We start from the raw sequence: 17,130 nt of genomic DNA on the forward strand, positions 1-17,130 counted from the left end.
AATCCTTGCATGGGCCTCTCAAAAATTATCTCCTGTCTGCAGCGGCTTTAGGGCTGGCTGCGTTAATAGCCTGGCCTGACTAATTATCTCTAAATCTCTCCGACCTGACCATCAATTAGCATGCAGATTCCTCGCTTTAATAAGCTGCTCCCTCCCGCCCGTCCGAGCATCGCCTCCTCCATTTGGCTGACAGGGCGCAGGCACACTCGGCGCACATTCTAAATGATGTTTGCCCCTAAATAATTGGGCCTTTGATTATGAAAGGGTTTCAAATGCGGGAACTTTTGTATCTTTAATGAAAAGTAATTATCATCATTTCTGCATTCTTGGCCAATTTCAATCCCTAGGCCGATTGTTTCTATTAAACCCTTTGCTTTTGACGACACTCGGGATAATTAAGCGGCTCTTTTACCTTTCGCCTTACATCCACCTTTTGTGCGGCGGAGCCAAGTGTCTGACATTTTATAGCAAATGAGGACACAATATTTGAAGGTGTGAATGAGAAATTAATTTTAAAAACAATATTTTACACCATTAATTTCAAATGTCATTGCAATCCAGATAGCTTTTTAGTGCTTTACTTTGCATGCAGCCATAACCCTCTGGTCGGAATGCTTAACAATCAAATAAAAATCATTTACAAACACCGCACAGAACACAATATATTTGAAGCAACATGATAAAAAAAGAAATCATCGTAAGGTTGATGAATTAATCTTGCGGCTTTTTTTTCTGGAAGTGTGCAAAATCCACCGCATTTAAATTTTATTCGCATTATTAGCAAATAGCCATTATCACAATGAGCGCTAACTGCAATTGAGGATAAGACAATGAATGCATCTGTGGACAAATGTGTCTGCAGAAGGGTGAAGAGAGCAGCACCACTGCCACTCCACCGGCGGCGAGAATCACTCATCCCCATATGTAATTGCATTTCACGTTCTGAAGGAAAGCCCTAACAAAGCCATAACGAATATTAATGATGTGTGACATTCTAATATGTTAATTTTTGACAGATTAAAGTATTGCTCGCATAACTTTTTATTTCTACATGAATAATTGATCCATGCAATTTAGTTCCAGGCATGCATGTTAATTTCCTGAATTACTTCTGTAATATGCAAATTCTCAAAGGCCCCGCACCTCTTGACGATGAGACAGGTGAAAATTACTAAACAAAAATTACTTTTATAGTCACATACATTTCACACTCTGCTGTACTTACAATCCATCTTCCGCTACAAAATTAACTTAATGTCTAGGTTGCAATTAAACACAAACGTTACAGCTAGAAGCATCAATATAAAATTTACAAACAGCAATTCTACATAGCGCAATGGGTAATATTGTACAGTTTGTGCGTTATGGTAATTGCACCCGATTAAAATTTCAGGTACGTTTTTCATTAATTTTTTTGGTATAATTTAAGAACCAAATTTCTTGTATTTAATAAACACATGCCTATACTGCATACCACATATTAAAATAACATGTTCATTTAAATATTCATTTGTAATTGTTATCCATCTACCCCCCCCCCCCCCACCAATGCTGATTAAACAGTTGCATTAGATTATAGCACAAAAAGTAGCTTGCAAATGTTATTCAGAGAATTATTAAATAATTTTTAAATATAATTGGGCACTTCCTTTTCATGGTGATTTTACCAAATGCTTCCAACATTTTTATGCTTGCAATGGTGCAAGATTTTACAAAGTCAAACCTCAATTATTCTAGGTTAAAAAGACAATTGACAACAGAGTTTAAATATAAATAAATGGATGCCGCTACGTTAATCATAGTTTTAATCAATTGAATACCTTGTTTAAAAAAAATACAATTTCCGACGGAAACTTTGCATCGTATCTAATCAAGACTACCTGCAGTAAAACACTGGGACGTTGCTTTTGTTATCAATAGGAGACTGGAATCTCTCCCCCCATTCATAGGCACCACGAGTGTGTAAGCAGCCCAGGAGTAAAATGTTTGAAACATGAGACCTTTCCCCCAGGAGCCATTCACAATGTTTAAGGAAAGTGGTCAGTTAACACCTAGTAGGCTTTCGCAACCAATATTATCCATAATCCATAAGGCTTTTGGGTTAGATCGCGTACATATAAGGCGCATTTATATTTACGCAAAACAAGAGGCAGTTATTGCAATTTGAAAAGGAAATGATGGAAGTGTATATGTCTATTTGGTCAGTGGTAATTTCATGTAAAGGAAATGTTGAGAAAAAACGTAAATAGGCAACTGATAATGTTGGGAGTCAATGGTGGGGCCGTTGGTGCAATGCACTTTGAACTTGGATATCGGAGTTTGATTCCTGACCACGGCTAACGCGAGTGGGGAGTGATATCTGAACCAGTCCTGCCCCCCCCCCACTAACCAGCATGGTGACATATGGCCAAACAACCTCCATGACCGACACGGTATTGGAAGGACTTCATCCAGGAGTAGATTGACAAAAAGGCTCGAAATGAAATGATGTTGGAGAGCATTACTCATTGTAAAACTAGTCAAATGAAAGCGAGAGTTAAGCATTTGGAGTCCTATTCCTAGTGTTCAAGAATTTATCCAAAGAAGCCGCCGATTTGCATTCTTAAACATTTAATCTCTCCAAAACAAGATTGCTGCTCATTTTTAACTACAGTACGGTTTTGTTCATATATATGTTATGAGAACAGGTGGTGAGGTTTGTTATTTTATCAGCCAAACCCAATACATATGCGAATGAACAGAAAACGACGATTAATCATTTACATGTACGCCCACACAAATACACGCTCACACACACTTCCCATCACACACTTCCCACTCTCCAACTTTGGTTGGAAACTGCCATTCTGTTTTCATTTCTCAAGCCTAATGAACATCTTTTGGCCAATACATTGATTGATAATGTTCTTTTTCTGAGTTTACATCGATTTCCCATTTTCTTTGCCAACTATTGAGAAATGCCGCAGCAGAAATCAAAAGAAAGACATGATGTAGATGTTCCTTAAAAGAGAACACTGGTAATGAACCCCGTGTTAGCGAGGCTTGTAAACGACCATAAGAAGTTACCTATCAACAACAAGGAGCAATCACGAAAAACATACTGCCCTATTATTACGCGACGTCAAAAAATATAGCGTGGAAGCCTGCAAGATTTCTGTAAGCCAGTCATAATCAATTGCACCCTGGGCTATAAAGACAAGACGCGCCATCATCGCATTCCGCATAATGCATAGAAATGAGGCTGTCGTGTCCATTCGTAACAGAGGGCAGCCGATCTCCTGGCTGAAAATGTCACAAAGAAGCTGCCACACAATTAGCGCCTGCAGACAGGAGCGTCAATTACAACCGTAGCTGATTAATGAAATGAATCACTCTCCCGGCCTTTCCTGAGCAGAATTAATCTGGTTAATCAGAGGTAATGAGGTCCCGACCCTCAGCAAAACCAGCGCTTTTCTAAAGTTCAAATGTCCCAACGGTCGGCTAAAACACAAATCTTTTATCCTGCAATTATCATCCGATTATATATTGTTAGTGTTGCTTTGTAATAATAAAACACCCTAAACTTGTAATAGCAATCACAAAGGATCTGCCAGCTATTGCCAGATTTGTCTTACATATTGTATTATAAATAATGAAAGCTCATGAAACCTTAAGCTGTTTATTATTAGATTCCTGTAAAGTAAAATGTTTAAAATGGCTTTCAGCATCAATTACAAAACAAGCGTACGGCATTAGCATCACTCTTCACATAATAATACAACACCCAGCAGGGAAGGGCTACAGACACCTTAATTGTTCAGAAACACTTTAGACGCCTGTGCATTTTAAACAGAAATTAAGCACTCGCCCCATTACAAGCATGATACACTGATAAGCAACGCACGACCGTTAATTCGCTCAACATTTGCGCATTTAAATATACGCCAACTTATGCATTTCTTACACTCACGTTCCCGATCTATTAGTTATCGCCAACTGGGACTGAATATCAAATTACTTCAAATGTTTTATTTATCAGTTCAATACCCCTTTGGCTCGACATTTCGTGATTAAACTCTTTGTTAGAAACCTCTAAATGCCAGCTTAATGACTACAAATGCGGCATACCAATAGATGTTAACAAGAAAGCTATAGCCCAATTGAAAATGTATACGATATGGCAGCAACAACCAATAAAATGCGTGAAGTTCACTGTAGTTCACACTATTAGCAGCAGGAGTCACCAGAAAGCTACAAGGCCTATCAGGGAGGTCTGCAACATCAATTCAAGTGATCGCCATCTGTACTTGTTCTTTCTGTGCTCCCTTGGGAGAAGCCATAAACTAATAACGCCTCACCTTTTCCAGGGGTAAAAATGGATAGTCACCCAATTGAGCACTGATGTACTTTTTGCAATAAAACACTTTCACATAACAGGCATACTGTCATTAGGTTGCAACATTCAATCCATCACCCACAAACTTCTATATAAACCTTTGCTTCATAGGCAGGCCAGTAATATAACATGATTTAAATCTCTTAAAATTCCTCAGTTATATATTACGGCACAATTTAATGGCACATTCTCCAAGATGTTGAAGTGCCTCATCTGCAGTGCGTCAAAATTATTGACTTTCAGCATCCAGGACTAACACAAGAAAAGTTTATTGACTTAATAGCCACGACATTAGAGGGCAAAAGGGATATTCGCTGCATATGCCTGGAGCAAATAAGACACATCCTCTGTATTATCGGTCAAATATTCAGCTGCAATTCTGTTGAGAATATCCAAGGTACTTAAGCACTAGCTATGCACACATTACTGGCTTATTATATAAACTGACTCACAATGCAGAATTGTAGCATAACCTAGCATTGACCTGCATTTGCTGCCAGACAATAACATATGATTGCGGCTGATTTAGTGCCTTACTTACAGTGGCAAACTTCCGAATTGTTGGGTATTGGCCCACTGGGCTACATTCTTTGCAACCGCATTATTTTACCCAATTTCTATACATATAAAAGTAATACATATTCATAATTGTTCGTTTCCCCCCGTGGGATTTTCTGTAGCAACATCTGGATAGATAAAACATTTACTTAGCATAACTGTTTTTTGGGATAGAGGTTAGGAAGTATGATGTGTGATTATAAAAGATGGTATAAATGTGGACTGCTTGTGCTGTTTTGCTTTAACATTTTTTTTTGTGCCAGCGTCGGTCCGATATTTTAGTCAGTGGAGGTTACCATTGACGTACATTTACATTTAATAACACAGCAACTGCATGGGGCTGCTTAATAAGCCATGTGTTCAATTTTGGCAGGCACTGTCATATTCTGTAATAGGTATGTAAAATGCAATTCAATAAAGATGACATTCATAAATGTTGTTTATGCTCATTCTACCCACACCAAGCATACGAATTAAGGAAATTACTAAATATTTCATGTGTTTTAACTTGTTCAAAAATGCTAATGTTCATCAAACTTGCCACAGGGATTTAGCTGTCATCTCACTGCATATACCGTGTAATATTTGTTTTGCAAACAATTATAGAGAAAAAAAATGTTGTTATGAGAGAAAACGGATTTGGTGCATTACATAAATACAAATAAAGCTCGTATTGTTTCATTTGTTAATATGGCCCCTTGTTCTGCCTTCCTTTAACCAATTCACATTTGTATCCAACAATAAAACTGAAATTTACATGAAAGCAACAGCACTCCTCTTGCTTTTTCTTGAGCAGATAACCACAACGGCGGACCGTGCCGTTTAAAATCCGAACTAAATGATACAAGAAGTAATGACTTGTAATTGTCTTGCTAGAGTCTTAAATGCAGATGGTACATTAGAAAGCAATGCTACAGATAAATGGGTTAATGAGCTAACAAATGATTACGAGATGGTATTGGCGCCCAAACAAAGACAGTCAGGAGAGGTCAGCATCAGGTCACTAACATGCATCACTTACCCCATGGGTAATACAAAACAAACTCTTAGCCTTTCATGCACATGGTAGTTTTCATTTGTATTCTACCTAATTTACGGATGCATGGTATAGAGTGAAAATAGAGGATAACGCTCCCTAACCATTATTTCGTAGTAGGGTGTCTGTATGATAACCGAAAGCTATTCTTTTAACTACTCTACCATATGTGTTGTTACGGACATATACACTCAGGATTGTTTTTTATCCGTGAAATGGCATGGATACGGATTATCAATATTTCATTTAACCAAGATTAGCTTTCAATGCTTTTCAACTAAGACGCCACGGTGGCGAGATGTTAACAACCTCGTCCGATACCCAGGAGCTTGTGGGTCCGATCCATGTTCTCCCCGTGGTCGCGAGGACTTTTCTCCGTGTCCTTTGGTTTTTTCATTTCACATTTTTAAACGTGCGTTTAAAGTATTTTGCTGCTATACATTTCCACATAAGCCACGTCGCTGAGCTATTATTTGTGGCCAGGTCACTTCTGAAAAGAGCTATATATGATAATTGTTTTTTTACCCTTTTATCTGGCTCAGTGGGCCTTACCTTGTAAAATAGTATATAGTTTAGTTTTATTTTAGTTTAAGTGTTAATGAACTAATTTCTTTCTTCTGTGATGGGGGGTACAATAACGCCCACAAAGGTAATCCAACATTATCACATTTATTTGGCCTTTCCCTAGAGAAAATGTATCAAAGTGATTAAAAGGATGCTTACAACATGGTACTAAAAAGAAACTGTGCTAAAAGGATCCGTTTAGCATCACACCGGTCACGTGCGTGACTCGCCGCCTCTTCTGATGGAGTCTTACGCGTGACGTCATCGGGCTTGGAACGTAACTTTATCGTCGCTAATTAAATACATTCAAAGGAGAAGCGCGTGATTGGAAAGCGTTTGAGAATACACACTCACAGTATTAATCTTAAGACAACACTTTTTGTACGTGCCGAATGAAAACTGCAGTTTAAGGAATCCGAAGGTAATTTGCTTCCTCTGAAGAAAAATATACAAGCGAAAGTGCAAACGCAAGCCAAGCAAAGTCAACAAAGATAGAAAGAAAAAAAGGAAAACATTAACTCAAATGAAAAAAAGTGCAAACTATGAGCACTGATGATGAACCAACATCTGCTAACCAAATGCGACCAACAGCCTGTACTGACGGCTTGTAAAGAAACCACTATACACATTAGGGGCGTAATAATTCACCCCCCCCCCGCACCAATCCCTTCCCCCCCCCAAGCGATGTGATAAACCGTTGTGATTCAGGGCCACGATTTGACTCAAGAATCTATTCTTTGTGGGTGAACATCGCAGCCTCTGGCAGCCAAAGGTCACATTAATCAATTACATTCAACAAATATAACCAAAAGTTTAACACGTAGGCTTTCGCGACCAATATTATCAATAATCGAGGTGTTTTGGGTTAGATCACGTAAATCTAATTGTGATTTAACATGCCATCACCCGACAAAGCCAATTCGTAAGGTTTGTCATGTAAATACATCCCAATTAGTTACTAGTTCAGCACACCGGTGTATTGGAGAGTAAACCCACACAACATGCAATTCAACACATAGTTGACATTAAACAATGAATCGATGCAACATTACAGCCCTACGGACAGCGCTCGACACTGCACGCATTAACATGCTATGTTGCCCCGATACTTGTTAAACACGGTATATCCGGTTATGAAGCCGATGCTCGTGACAAAATGTGGCTGCTGTCCCGACTATAAGACAGTTGTTTTTTTGTTGTTGTCAAACTGAACCCAGGTTGTGGACGAACAACTTGAAAGCAAGATAGTTTGAGGTCTCCACGCTCGCCCGACATTTTTTTTGTGTCAGAATAGTTATTTTTTGTTTCACCGAGGAAAAGATCACCCACCATTTCACCACTGGAAAGGATCACCCACCATTGTACCACTGGGAATGATTGGCAGACGTGTACAAAGTATCCAGTAGAAACTGCTGGGAGCACATCGAGATTCCAAACTGCCTCTCACTTTGAAGCTACGTGTCCAACTTGTGTAAGCTTTGCTCCGAACAACTACGATGTGCAATGTCCTGACAAAGCACAGTATGTCTCTACAGAATGCACACAAAGCATATTAAACCATCAGGCATTCGGTTTAGGAGTTATACAAGGTTTTTTTTTATAAATCTAAATTTGCAGCTAAAAATTAATTTAAGTCCACTCTATTTTGCTGACATGAATTGTTAATGAGATTGAGTATTAATTGCTGCAGAATAGTGCAGAAAGTATGCCCACGCTCAAACAATAAGCAATGTTCCTCCCAATTGATGGTCATGAGCCAGTCGTGAAATTTCCATATCCTTCTGATGGGGTTTGTTTGACCATACTTTCCCATTCGCATCAGTACAGCTTTGTAGAGGGGTGATCAGGGCCGGTTTCAATACCAAGCACCACTGCTGTTAGCCATGGCTGGGAATAAAACTCAGGTTACCTGGCTCGCGTAGAGCATTAACCACTGCGTAACTGTTCCACCCCTGGTCACCAAACTAGTATGCCATTTACAGTATACTATCCCACGATAGAAATAGGAGCTGCTCCTAAATGTGTACAATAATATTTCGATACATAAGGTACATTCGAAAAAAATCACGTGTGCCGTTCCGATATAATTAATTTGTGAGTCGGTGAAAGAGGTTCACGTAGCGCAACTCACCCGTATGAAGTCTTATGTGGACTTTCAGGCTACCCTGGGTTGAAAACAGCTTGTCACACAGGGGGCACATGAACTCCTTGAGACCGGTGTGCGTCTTGCGATGCGCGGTTAGCGTGCTCTTCACGGCGAATGCGCGGAAGCACTGCGTACACTTGTAGGGCTTCTCGTGCGTGTGGATGCGGATGTGCCGCACAAGATCGCTAGGCTTCTTGAACTCCTTGTTGCAGTAAGGGCACATGTGCCAGCGCACGCCATTCACTCTTCGCCACGTCCCTACTGCAAACACAAAACATTGTACATTACAAGAGCCTTAAAAGATTTCATCAATTCATTCAAAACAGATTTTCAGACTAGCGACCCACCACTGTATGTCTATCCATGTATCCTTGTCCGTTTACATATACGAGCACACAATTAGTCACCCTCATATCTGCTTAATATTTTCGTACCATAATTGTCCTATGATCAGCCGAAAAAGAATCTGAGGTAACTTAACGTTGCAGGGAATTTCTTATTTACCATATTGACTTATTTTCGTGCAATATTTTCGATTTCTCATGTGACAGTTGTTTTTGCTCCGGTGTCTATTTGCTTCATTGCTGAAGTTTATTGTATTGGATTTGCTTTTGCAAATTTTGGTGACCCAAGTGACTCTCTCCAAGGAGGCTATCATGGTCTCTGTAGTTCTTGCCTTAAGCTAAACAAATACATTTGAACTTGGCCAATCTTCTTTGATCAAATGCAAATTATTACACACTGCATGTGCCTGACTATTACGTAACACATACCATGTGACACAGACAGCACCAATTCAAATTGCGAGGATCCCAATTTAAATAACGGCCATGTCACGTAGGATCACATACACCCACACACAAACACTGCAAGATCTCAATCTTAAATTGTATCATCCTCTACATCACTTTGGATGTGTTTACAAACACCAGGTGCTCGTGGCACACAGATTTTACTTGTATTTGAACAGAGAAATTGGTATATGTGGAAAGACATATGTTAAGAGGATTGCAGATTTGGAAACACATTACTGCTACCTTTTAAACAAAGAAAGCTGGGCTCAATGCATCGTTGAGGTTCAGTGTTCGCTTCCCACAAAACTGGTGAAGACCACAATGAGTACAGTATAGCTGTGAAAATCAATGTACAAAATGATTTAATTTTGGTCCATATGGTTTATGGAGATTTTTATGTGTGCCAATGCTCATATGCGAGCCAAAAAGTGTAATGTATTTGAATGTCAAATGTATTGCATATCCCTAACTGCAAGGAAAAGATGAATCAATGTTAAATGATTTTAAAAAAATTTAAACACATTCTCACTGCCTTGCAGACGAGGAAATCTGAGCTCAGATCATTATTGCAGTTAGTGCCAAGTTACCACAACACACCTATAATATGCATTGCACTGCAAACTCTGTAACACGGTGATTCAATTGGTTCAAATGGCTGCTTGCTATTATATCAATCAGTCAATCTTGATAAAGTGTATTTCACATCAATAAAGGTGTCTCAGAGTGGTTTACACAAAATTTAATTTACGTGATATGCCACGTCTATATGCACATGGCACTGCGATCATATTATGTGTGTATGCTCACAGAGTAGCGTACAGGTGTATTGTACTGCAATTGAATGGTAAGTATAAGGTGCTAATTAATTAGTTCAGATGCACCTTGTGCTATTATAAGCACGTGGGAGCAGGTATACACCTACATGTGTGCGTTTACAGATACTATATAATAGGATTACATGGGCATGTGCAAAGGAATTAATTTAAATCGCGTAACAAGCACATTATAGTTCTTCTACATTAATTATCTTTACCTTTGCCGTCCCCTAAAATTCACTGTGAAAAATATGTAGACTGCATTAGCTTTTCTCCTCATTGTTACAATGACCTCGTTCTATTTTTCACCAATTTTTAACCAGGTTTTTAGTCTGTCCATTTTAAAATATGGTCCAATAAAACCCAGGGTATTAAAATTTATGACTTGGAAGTTGTTATTGCTATGTCCGCTACAAACGCATGTACATTTATTACTGTGCGGAGCTAAGGTTTTTTTCACAATGCACATTACACTCACCACCACACACCCAAGTTGCTACTTGTATACATTACCTATACTCCTCAAATTTTTATGGGACACCATTCCAGTCGACATTTGTTACAACATTTTTTTACCTCTAAATTTCAATTCGCGTCATCATTGAAAGCTGCTTCTACAATGGGATGCAGCGGCGACGCAGTGGTTCGCACATTGCCCCATGAACCCATCGACCCGAGTTGGAATCCCGGATATGGCTACCATATGAATGTTTTTGGCCCCCCGCTTCACCAACCAGCACTGCTCAGCATGGTGAAGTAGGTCAAACAACCCACCCCTTACTGACATGACATAGGGAGGCCTTCATCCCGCTGCGGATTGACAGAGTGGTTAACTACATAATATATATTTTCAAACTGATCAATGTGTTCCATATTCCAGCATTACCGTGCAGCGTATGATACTATCTCCCGCTTGCGATTTTTTTTGGGCGCACGCGTTTAGTTTGTCGTTCTTCCCCCCCCCTTCCCACCGCACCTCCGATGAGCACAGTTATTTACGCTCTGGTGTGAAAGAAGTTCAACACATTGCATGTATATAGTGAGAATGGCCAGCCCCCCACCTGTATACTGCGAAACACGGTGTCCTGCAAAGGAGCCGGAGAAGCGACGAGTGCTTTCTCCACCCTCCTTGCCGCCCTGCCGCGCCAGCGAGAGGGAGCCGGGCAGCTGCAAGCGCGGCCTCCCCGTGGAGCGCGGTACCGTCGCTGCTGCCGCTCTCTGAAGAGCCGCCGGCACCTCGTTGCCACTTGCCATGGCACTGGCTACTTGGCTCTCCACCGGGATTGCCGTCAAGCCACTGTTCGCGAGCGCTTGCTGCAAATAGATGAGGTGTTTTTATCTGCAACGTCTCAATTCATTAAAAAAAACACTAAGGCACGTAAAAATACTTTTTTTTGCACGGGCCAATGAACAACGGGAACTAATCTGGTTCACATACTGTATAGGTGATCCATTTATAGATACCCAATAAAAAAAACCAGGGAGAAATTACATGGAAGACAGTTTTTTGTTTCAAAGCCCGTTATGTCTCCACCAATCTCATTATACTTGTTAAACATTTTGACATTCAACCCTTACACTTTGTCCAACATAGTTGGCGTGATATGCTTACAATGTTTCGAAGAAACTAAGAGGACAATTAAAAATCAGTGGGGTATCTATAAGTGGATCACCGTGTGTTTGTGTGTATATACACACATACAAAAAAGTGAAAACACCCGACGTGCATTATATTGTAAGTATTAAAGACCAACAGACAAAAATACAAGCCCTGCCTAAATTAATGAGTGCCTGATCAAGGAAGATGATTGAAATATTTAGTGCTACAAGGAAAACATGGCAGCCGCTATAATTGAAATCATATAAAAATCGTTTCTTAATACACTACATTTGGAACAATTTAAAGTTCTTTACAGTTCATATGGGTATAGTTGACCAGTGTGTAATCACAGCATCCCCACAGGCACACGCTTTATGTGCACAGACGTAATAAGCATTGGTAATTACACGCCAGTGGGGCTCTTCCTATGCATGCTTTTGTCAATAATTTAAATGCCAATACTTCAATTAAAGCAACCGGCAACAATTACTGATGGCGAAGGCACTTCTGCATGAGGACATGGTATTCCTCAAACACTAATAGCCATATTGTTAGCATGATGTGAAAGGCAATTGCTGCCCGCTGTTGTGCATTCATCTGAAATGTGGTTCCACTACGGACTTCAGGCAAAAAGATATTAGGGTCGGATTATTTTGTTCCTCCTCCGTTTAAATTCTTCGTACATTACATGAGTGGCTGCAAAATACTGAGAAAAACACATAATGACACAAACTGGACAATTTTGCCCACATTACCAAATCGCCATATGGTCAATTCCACGGTAACGGAATTACATCATGGGACACCGAGCCTGATAATCACAACATTTAACGTAAGCTTAATTTGGGCTTTTATGGTTTCTCAATGTTCTTGCACTGCAGACTGATATGATACATAAAGATCCCATTATATTGCAATCTGTTATATTATTGCATTGTTCCTGTAATTCTGTTACTGTAGGAAAACCCAAATGTCAAATGTGTATGAGAAACATTTGTTTTTATCACTGCGTTCATATTTACAGTATAAAAAACACATTTATCGTGACAACTATTTTTAAAGTGCATGCAACTTATTTACAAGCATGCTCTGGTTTACATTTGAGAAGATATTACAAATACAACACTGGCAAAGAATGACCTCTTCTGCCAAGACGATCGCTGGGATCTTTCATATCCACAAGAAATCACATGAGACCACAGACTCAACATGTCCTTTGAGGACGGAACAATGACTCAATGTTTCCACAGCACATCATTAGAGAAATGTGGAGGGGGCTGGGGTAGAGGTGTATTGTAAAAAAAAATCTGAGTCACAAGCGACATGCTGTAGCACTTCACTACCAAACCACATTTAAACGCGTGCATGAAATGTACATATGGAGAGTGCTTGTGCTTTCATATGTGGCACACCTGAAGAATGTCCTGGCTGATGGATGCCGAGTCTAAGTTCAACTGCTGAAGTTGCGGCTGGCCATGGGTGGGGTCAGCGGACACCTGCTCCGAGAGGTCTAGGAGCTGCTGTATCACGTCTGTCCCTCCGCGGGCTCCCTGAGGTCCCGCTCCTGACACCGGCGTTGCGACAGTCTGGGGCGCACACATCCGCACAGGCAGCCATGTGAGGTGAGGAGGACACCAAAAGCAAGCATGCGCGCGACTTCAAAACAACCCGGGTGATGCGAGCTGGCTACCTGAGTGTCATCACCAAGCAGCTGGCTCGTGTACGATTCGTCTGTGTGCATCCTGCTGATGTGGGCATTGAGACTGCCCAGCTTTTTGAAAACACAGCTGCAGTCCTCACACTGGAACACTGGCTGCTCCCCACCAGGCTTCGCCTATGGAGGAGAGAAAAGAGCAGTTTGATTCACCTATACCCGAGTGTCTGACTGCCCTTCCCTCGCACGTCCGATTAGTACGGTTGGCAACGTACGGTGCGAAAGAAGTTCAACATACATACATACATACAAAAGAATTACATGCAATTGTGCACACCTCTTGTTATCAGGGGATGTTAGCTTGTAAGAGAATAAATAGGCTACATTTCTACTGAACAAATTCAGCAGCGGCAATTATCTCATTAGAATTATACAAGTTGTTTATGTTATGGCTTTTCCCACTTCTTCAGCCCGTGCAATTTCTGAAATTGCTTATTTCAGACAATGGGAAAACATATCGCCGACTGAAAGAAATTCGTTAAACATTAGTGTAACAACTTAGTTCTGTAAAATATAACGTGCATCTGAAGCAAAGTTCAGCAGTAATACCAAAATGGAAAACACGAGTCCAGCATTCTAGCCAATTTGGCAGGGGGTAAGGAAGAGACTTGCAGAAAATAAGTCACAATACAAATACAACATCCATTTCTTTTCCTCTCACTGCAAGAAGATCGAGATATTCCCACAAAGGCCCACATTGCTGAGCACAAATCAATACCCTGCGAGGAGAGCCATCAGGCAGCATGGTACAGAGACCCTGACAGATCGCGCCCATACAATAAATCCTCCTCAAACCAGGCAGCTGCTAGCAGGTATCATCACTCTCGACATTCAAACACGTCCCCCCACCAAAAAAAATGGCCACACCAAACAGCGTTTAAGTTGTCAAGAGAAATGTCAGGAGCAAGACTATTCGTTTTGGCCTGCCTTTGCAGCTCGATACAGTGAGACAGGTTGGGATTACTAGGAAGGAATCATTGCTTGTTAGGCTTTTGTAGAAAATCAGGGTGGCCACTTTGAGGATGGCTTTGATCGAATGTAATCAGCACTAAACTATGTCAAGTGTGACAGTATTCTTGCAAATCCTGCTTTAATTAAATTAAGCCTCAACTGTTAATCTTTGTTATGCAGCTGTTTAAAGTAACGCAAAACATTAAACACATTAAAAACACTACATTTGTATTACATTATCTGTCCACATAAATTACCACATTGTTCTCTTTGGTAATGTGTTATTTTGACATGCATAAAGACACCTAGAAATTAATTTAGGATATAAAAATACTAAGTGATTAATACCATTATGCTTAAGTAAGACAGTTCATCCTGGGAACATTACTTTAACAGTCAGGCTCTACTACACAAAATCAAAGAAGGCTTTGCACATTTAATGTATTAAATATGAAATCCAGTTTTTAGCCAAACTTCCCAACTTTTTAGAGCCACATGAAACAAATTCAAAATCTAGAAAAGGACTATGAATTACCCTCGGGCTATCGTGCTGAGCATCCCTGTAACCTATGAATTTCATAACAGAACTGTGACCTGTTATTCAACAACCAGCGCAACAAGCAAGAATTTAGACTATTCAGAACATAAGAGTGGTTGCCTTTTTCCCCCCACATAGCATTCCAAAATAAATGAAAGACGGCAAATTATATTTTAAAAAGCACCTACAAATCCGTATAGCTTAACAATAATCAGTTTGAATAAAAATAAAAGATTTCATCTTACATCAGAGTGGACCCGCTGAATGTGAGCCCTAAGGTTGCCTCTTTGTGAGAAGGTGTGAGGGCAGAAGGCACAGCGGTAGGGGCGCTCTCCAGTGTGCTTGGCCTTGTGAATCTGCAGCGCTCCTTTCTGGTTGAAGGCTCTGCCGCACTCCTCACAAGTAAAGGGGCGCTCGCCTGCACACGTAGAAAAATTTATGAAATACTTTAGCCGAGAACTTTAATCCCCCTCCTTGCAAAATTCTCGCCGCAATAGAAAGCACGCGTTTTTTTTATTTAGCATATTGTTCAATAGGAGGGATAATACAAATTTAAATGCCTTTAAATAAAAGACCATTAACGTGTTACAGTGCATATTGACATTATTCCGTGTGTGGAGGGCAGTAAATAAAAAGGCACAAACCAGTGTGTATGCGTATGTGGCGTATGAGTTGGCTAGGCTTCTGGAAGGTCTTCATACAATGCTCACAACGATGAGAAAACCCAGACCTGTCAATATTACGCTTGTATGACCTTGTGGAAAGAGAAGCTCTGAAAAGAAGAGTCAAGACCATCATACACAGATGAAAAATAAATTGTTACAAAAGACAGCACTTGCTAAGAGAAAGCTACGGTGAAGGCACACAGTTCTCCTATCTATGCCTTATAACAAACATGAACACTTAATTATTCAAATGTTACTGGACTGTAAAAAGTATTATTTGTGGTATTTCACAAATGCCATATTTAACAAAATTCACAATATCAACAAAACGATTTGAAAATCCATTGTAAATGTTGGATTTGCTTTCCAACACACCGGTGTGCTGTACTAGTAACAAATCGGCATGTTCTGTTCACGTGAAAACCCATACTAATTGGCTACGTCGGGTGGTGGTGGGTTTAACAACATTAATCATTTACGCGATCTAACCCAAAAAACCTATATCATGGTTGAATATCCATGTTGGCTAAATGAATGTCATGTTTTGCCATTATTTTAATTTGCATACATTATGATATTGTTGCCTCACGTAGATTTCCCATGTCTACATTACAAACACTCTAAGTAACCGAGACAAGTCTGCATACATTTTCAAGGATCGCCAACCCATTTAATGGCAGATAATTCATTTTCCAAGGTATTGAATTGGACACACTTGATGTCGGCATGAAGAAGGCAAAAACCACATTGGCAGTTCACATCGCCGAGTTTATGTAGACCCTGCAGAGAAGATGGTAACTCCCACGGACACAGAGTGCATGTTCAAGGATACCCTCCTTAAATTGTTAACAGTTGTTAATGGGCGACTCAGGCATCAACTGCACAAGTACGCACTTTTGCAACGCCTCCTTAATTCCCTCACACATTCTGCTATTACAGTTCAATTAACACCGTTGTATAGTTCAACATAATAATCCGTCTAGCTAATCAATCTAATGTTCGTATGGCGATCTACCTGATTTTGTAGTGGGAGCGCATGTGCTCGCGCAGCGTGGACACGCGTTGGAACTCCTGATGACAGATGCGGCAGGTGAAGGTGCGTGCCCCCGAAAGCTCCTGCCGGTGCATATCCATGTGGCGCTCCAGCTGGCTCTGCAGAGTGAACTCATCCCCGCACTCTGTGCACATCAGGTTCTGCAAGAGAATAACATTGCAAAGCAGGTTGGATTCATATTGCATCTGAACGCAACTGCTCTCAAAACACAGTGTAGAACAGAGGGAATTGGGCTTCCTGGGTAAAGGAGACATGTTTATTTATAATAAAGAGATGATGAGGCATTTAGCGAAAGGTAGAGGAAGATCTTCAGCCTGGAC

General features: G+C 40.3%; 1 protein-coding gene across 7 annotated transcripts in view; it reads right to left on the reverse strand.

Moving 5' to 3' along the window:
• Positions 1–17,130, reverse strand: part of ZNF236 (zinc finger protein 236) — a 47,650-nt gene that overhangs the window by 24,146 nt on the left and 6,374 nt on the right. For all 7 annotated transcript variants that reach the window (XM_078606427.1, XM_078606426.1, XM_078606424.1 and 4 more), the window contains 7 exons: positions 16,772–16,950; positions 15,736–15,863; positions 15,337–15,509; positions 13,579–13,722; positions 13,301–13,474; positions 11,350–11,602; positions 8,665–8,940 (listed from right to left, as the gene is read on the reverse strand). In XM_078606427.1, the coding sequence (XP_078462553.1) occupies positions 8,665–8,940; positions 11,350–11,602; positions 13,301–13,474; positions 13,579–13,722; positions 15,337–15,509; positions 15,736–15,863; positions 16,772–16,950 (1,327 nt within the window). The remainder of the gene's footprint in view (positions 1–8,664; positions 8,941–11,349; positions 11,603–13,300; positions 13,475–13,578; positions 13,723–15,336; positions 15,510–15,735; positions 15,864–16,771; positions 16,951–17,130) is intronic.

This window comes from Lampetra planeri, chromosome 26 (assembly GCF_965212315.1).
Source record: "Lampetra planeri chromosome 26, kcLamPlan1.2.h2, whole genome shotgun sequence".
NCBI classification, from domain to species: Eukaryota; Metazoa; Chordata; class Hyperoartia; order Petromyzontiformes; family Petromyzontidae; genus Lampetra; species Lampetra planeri.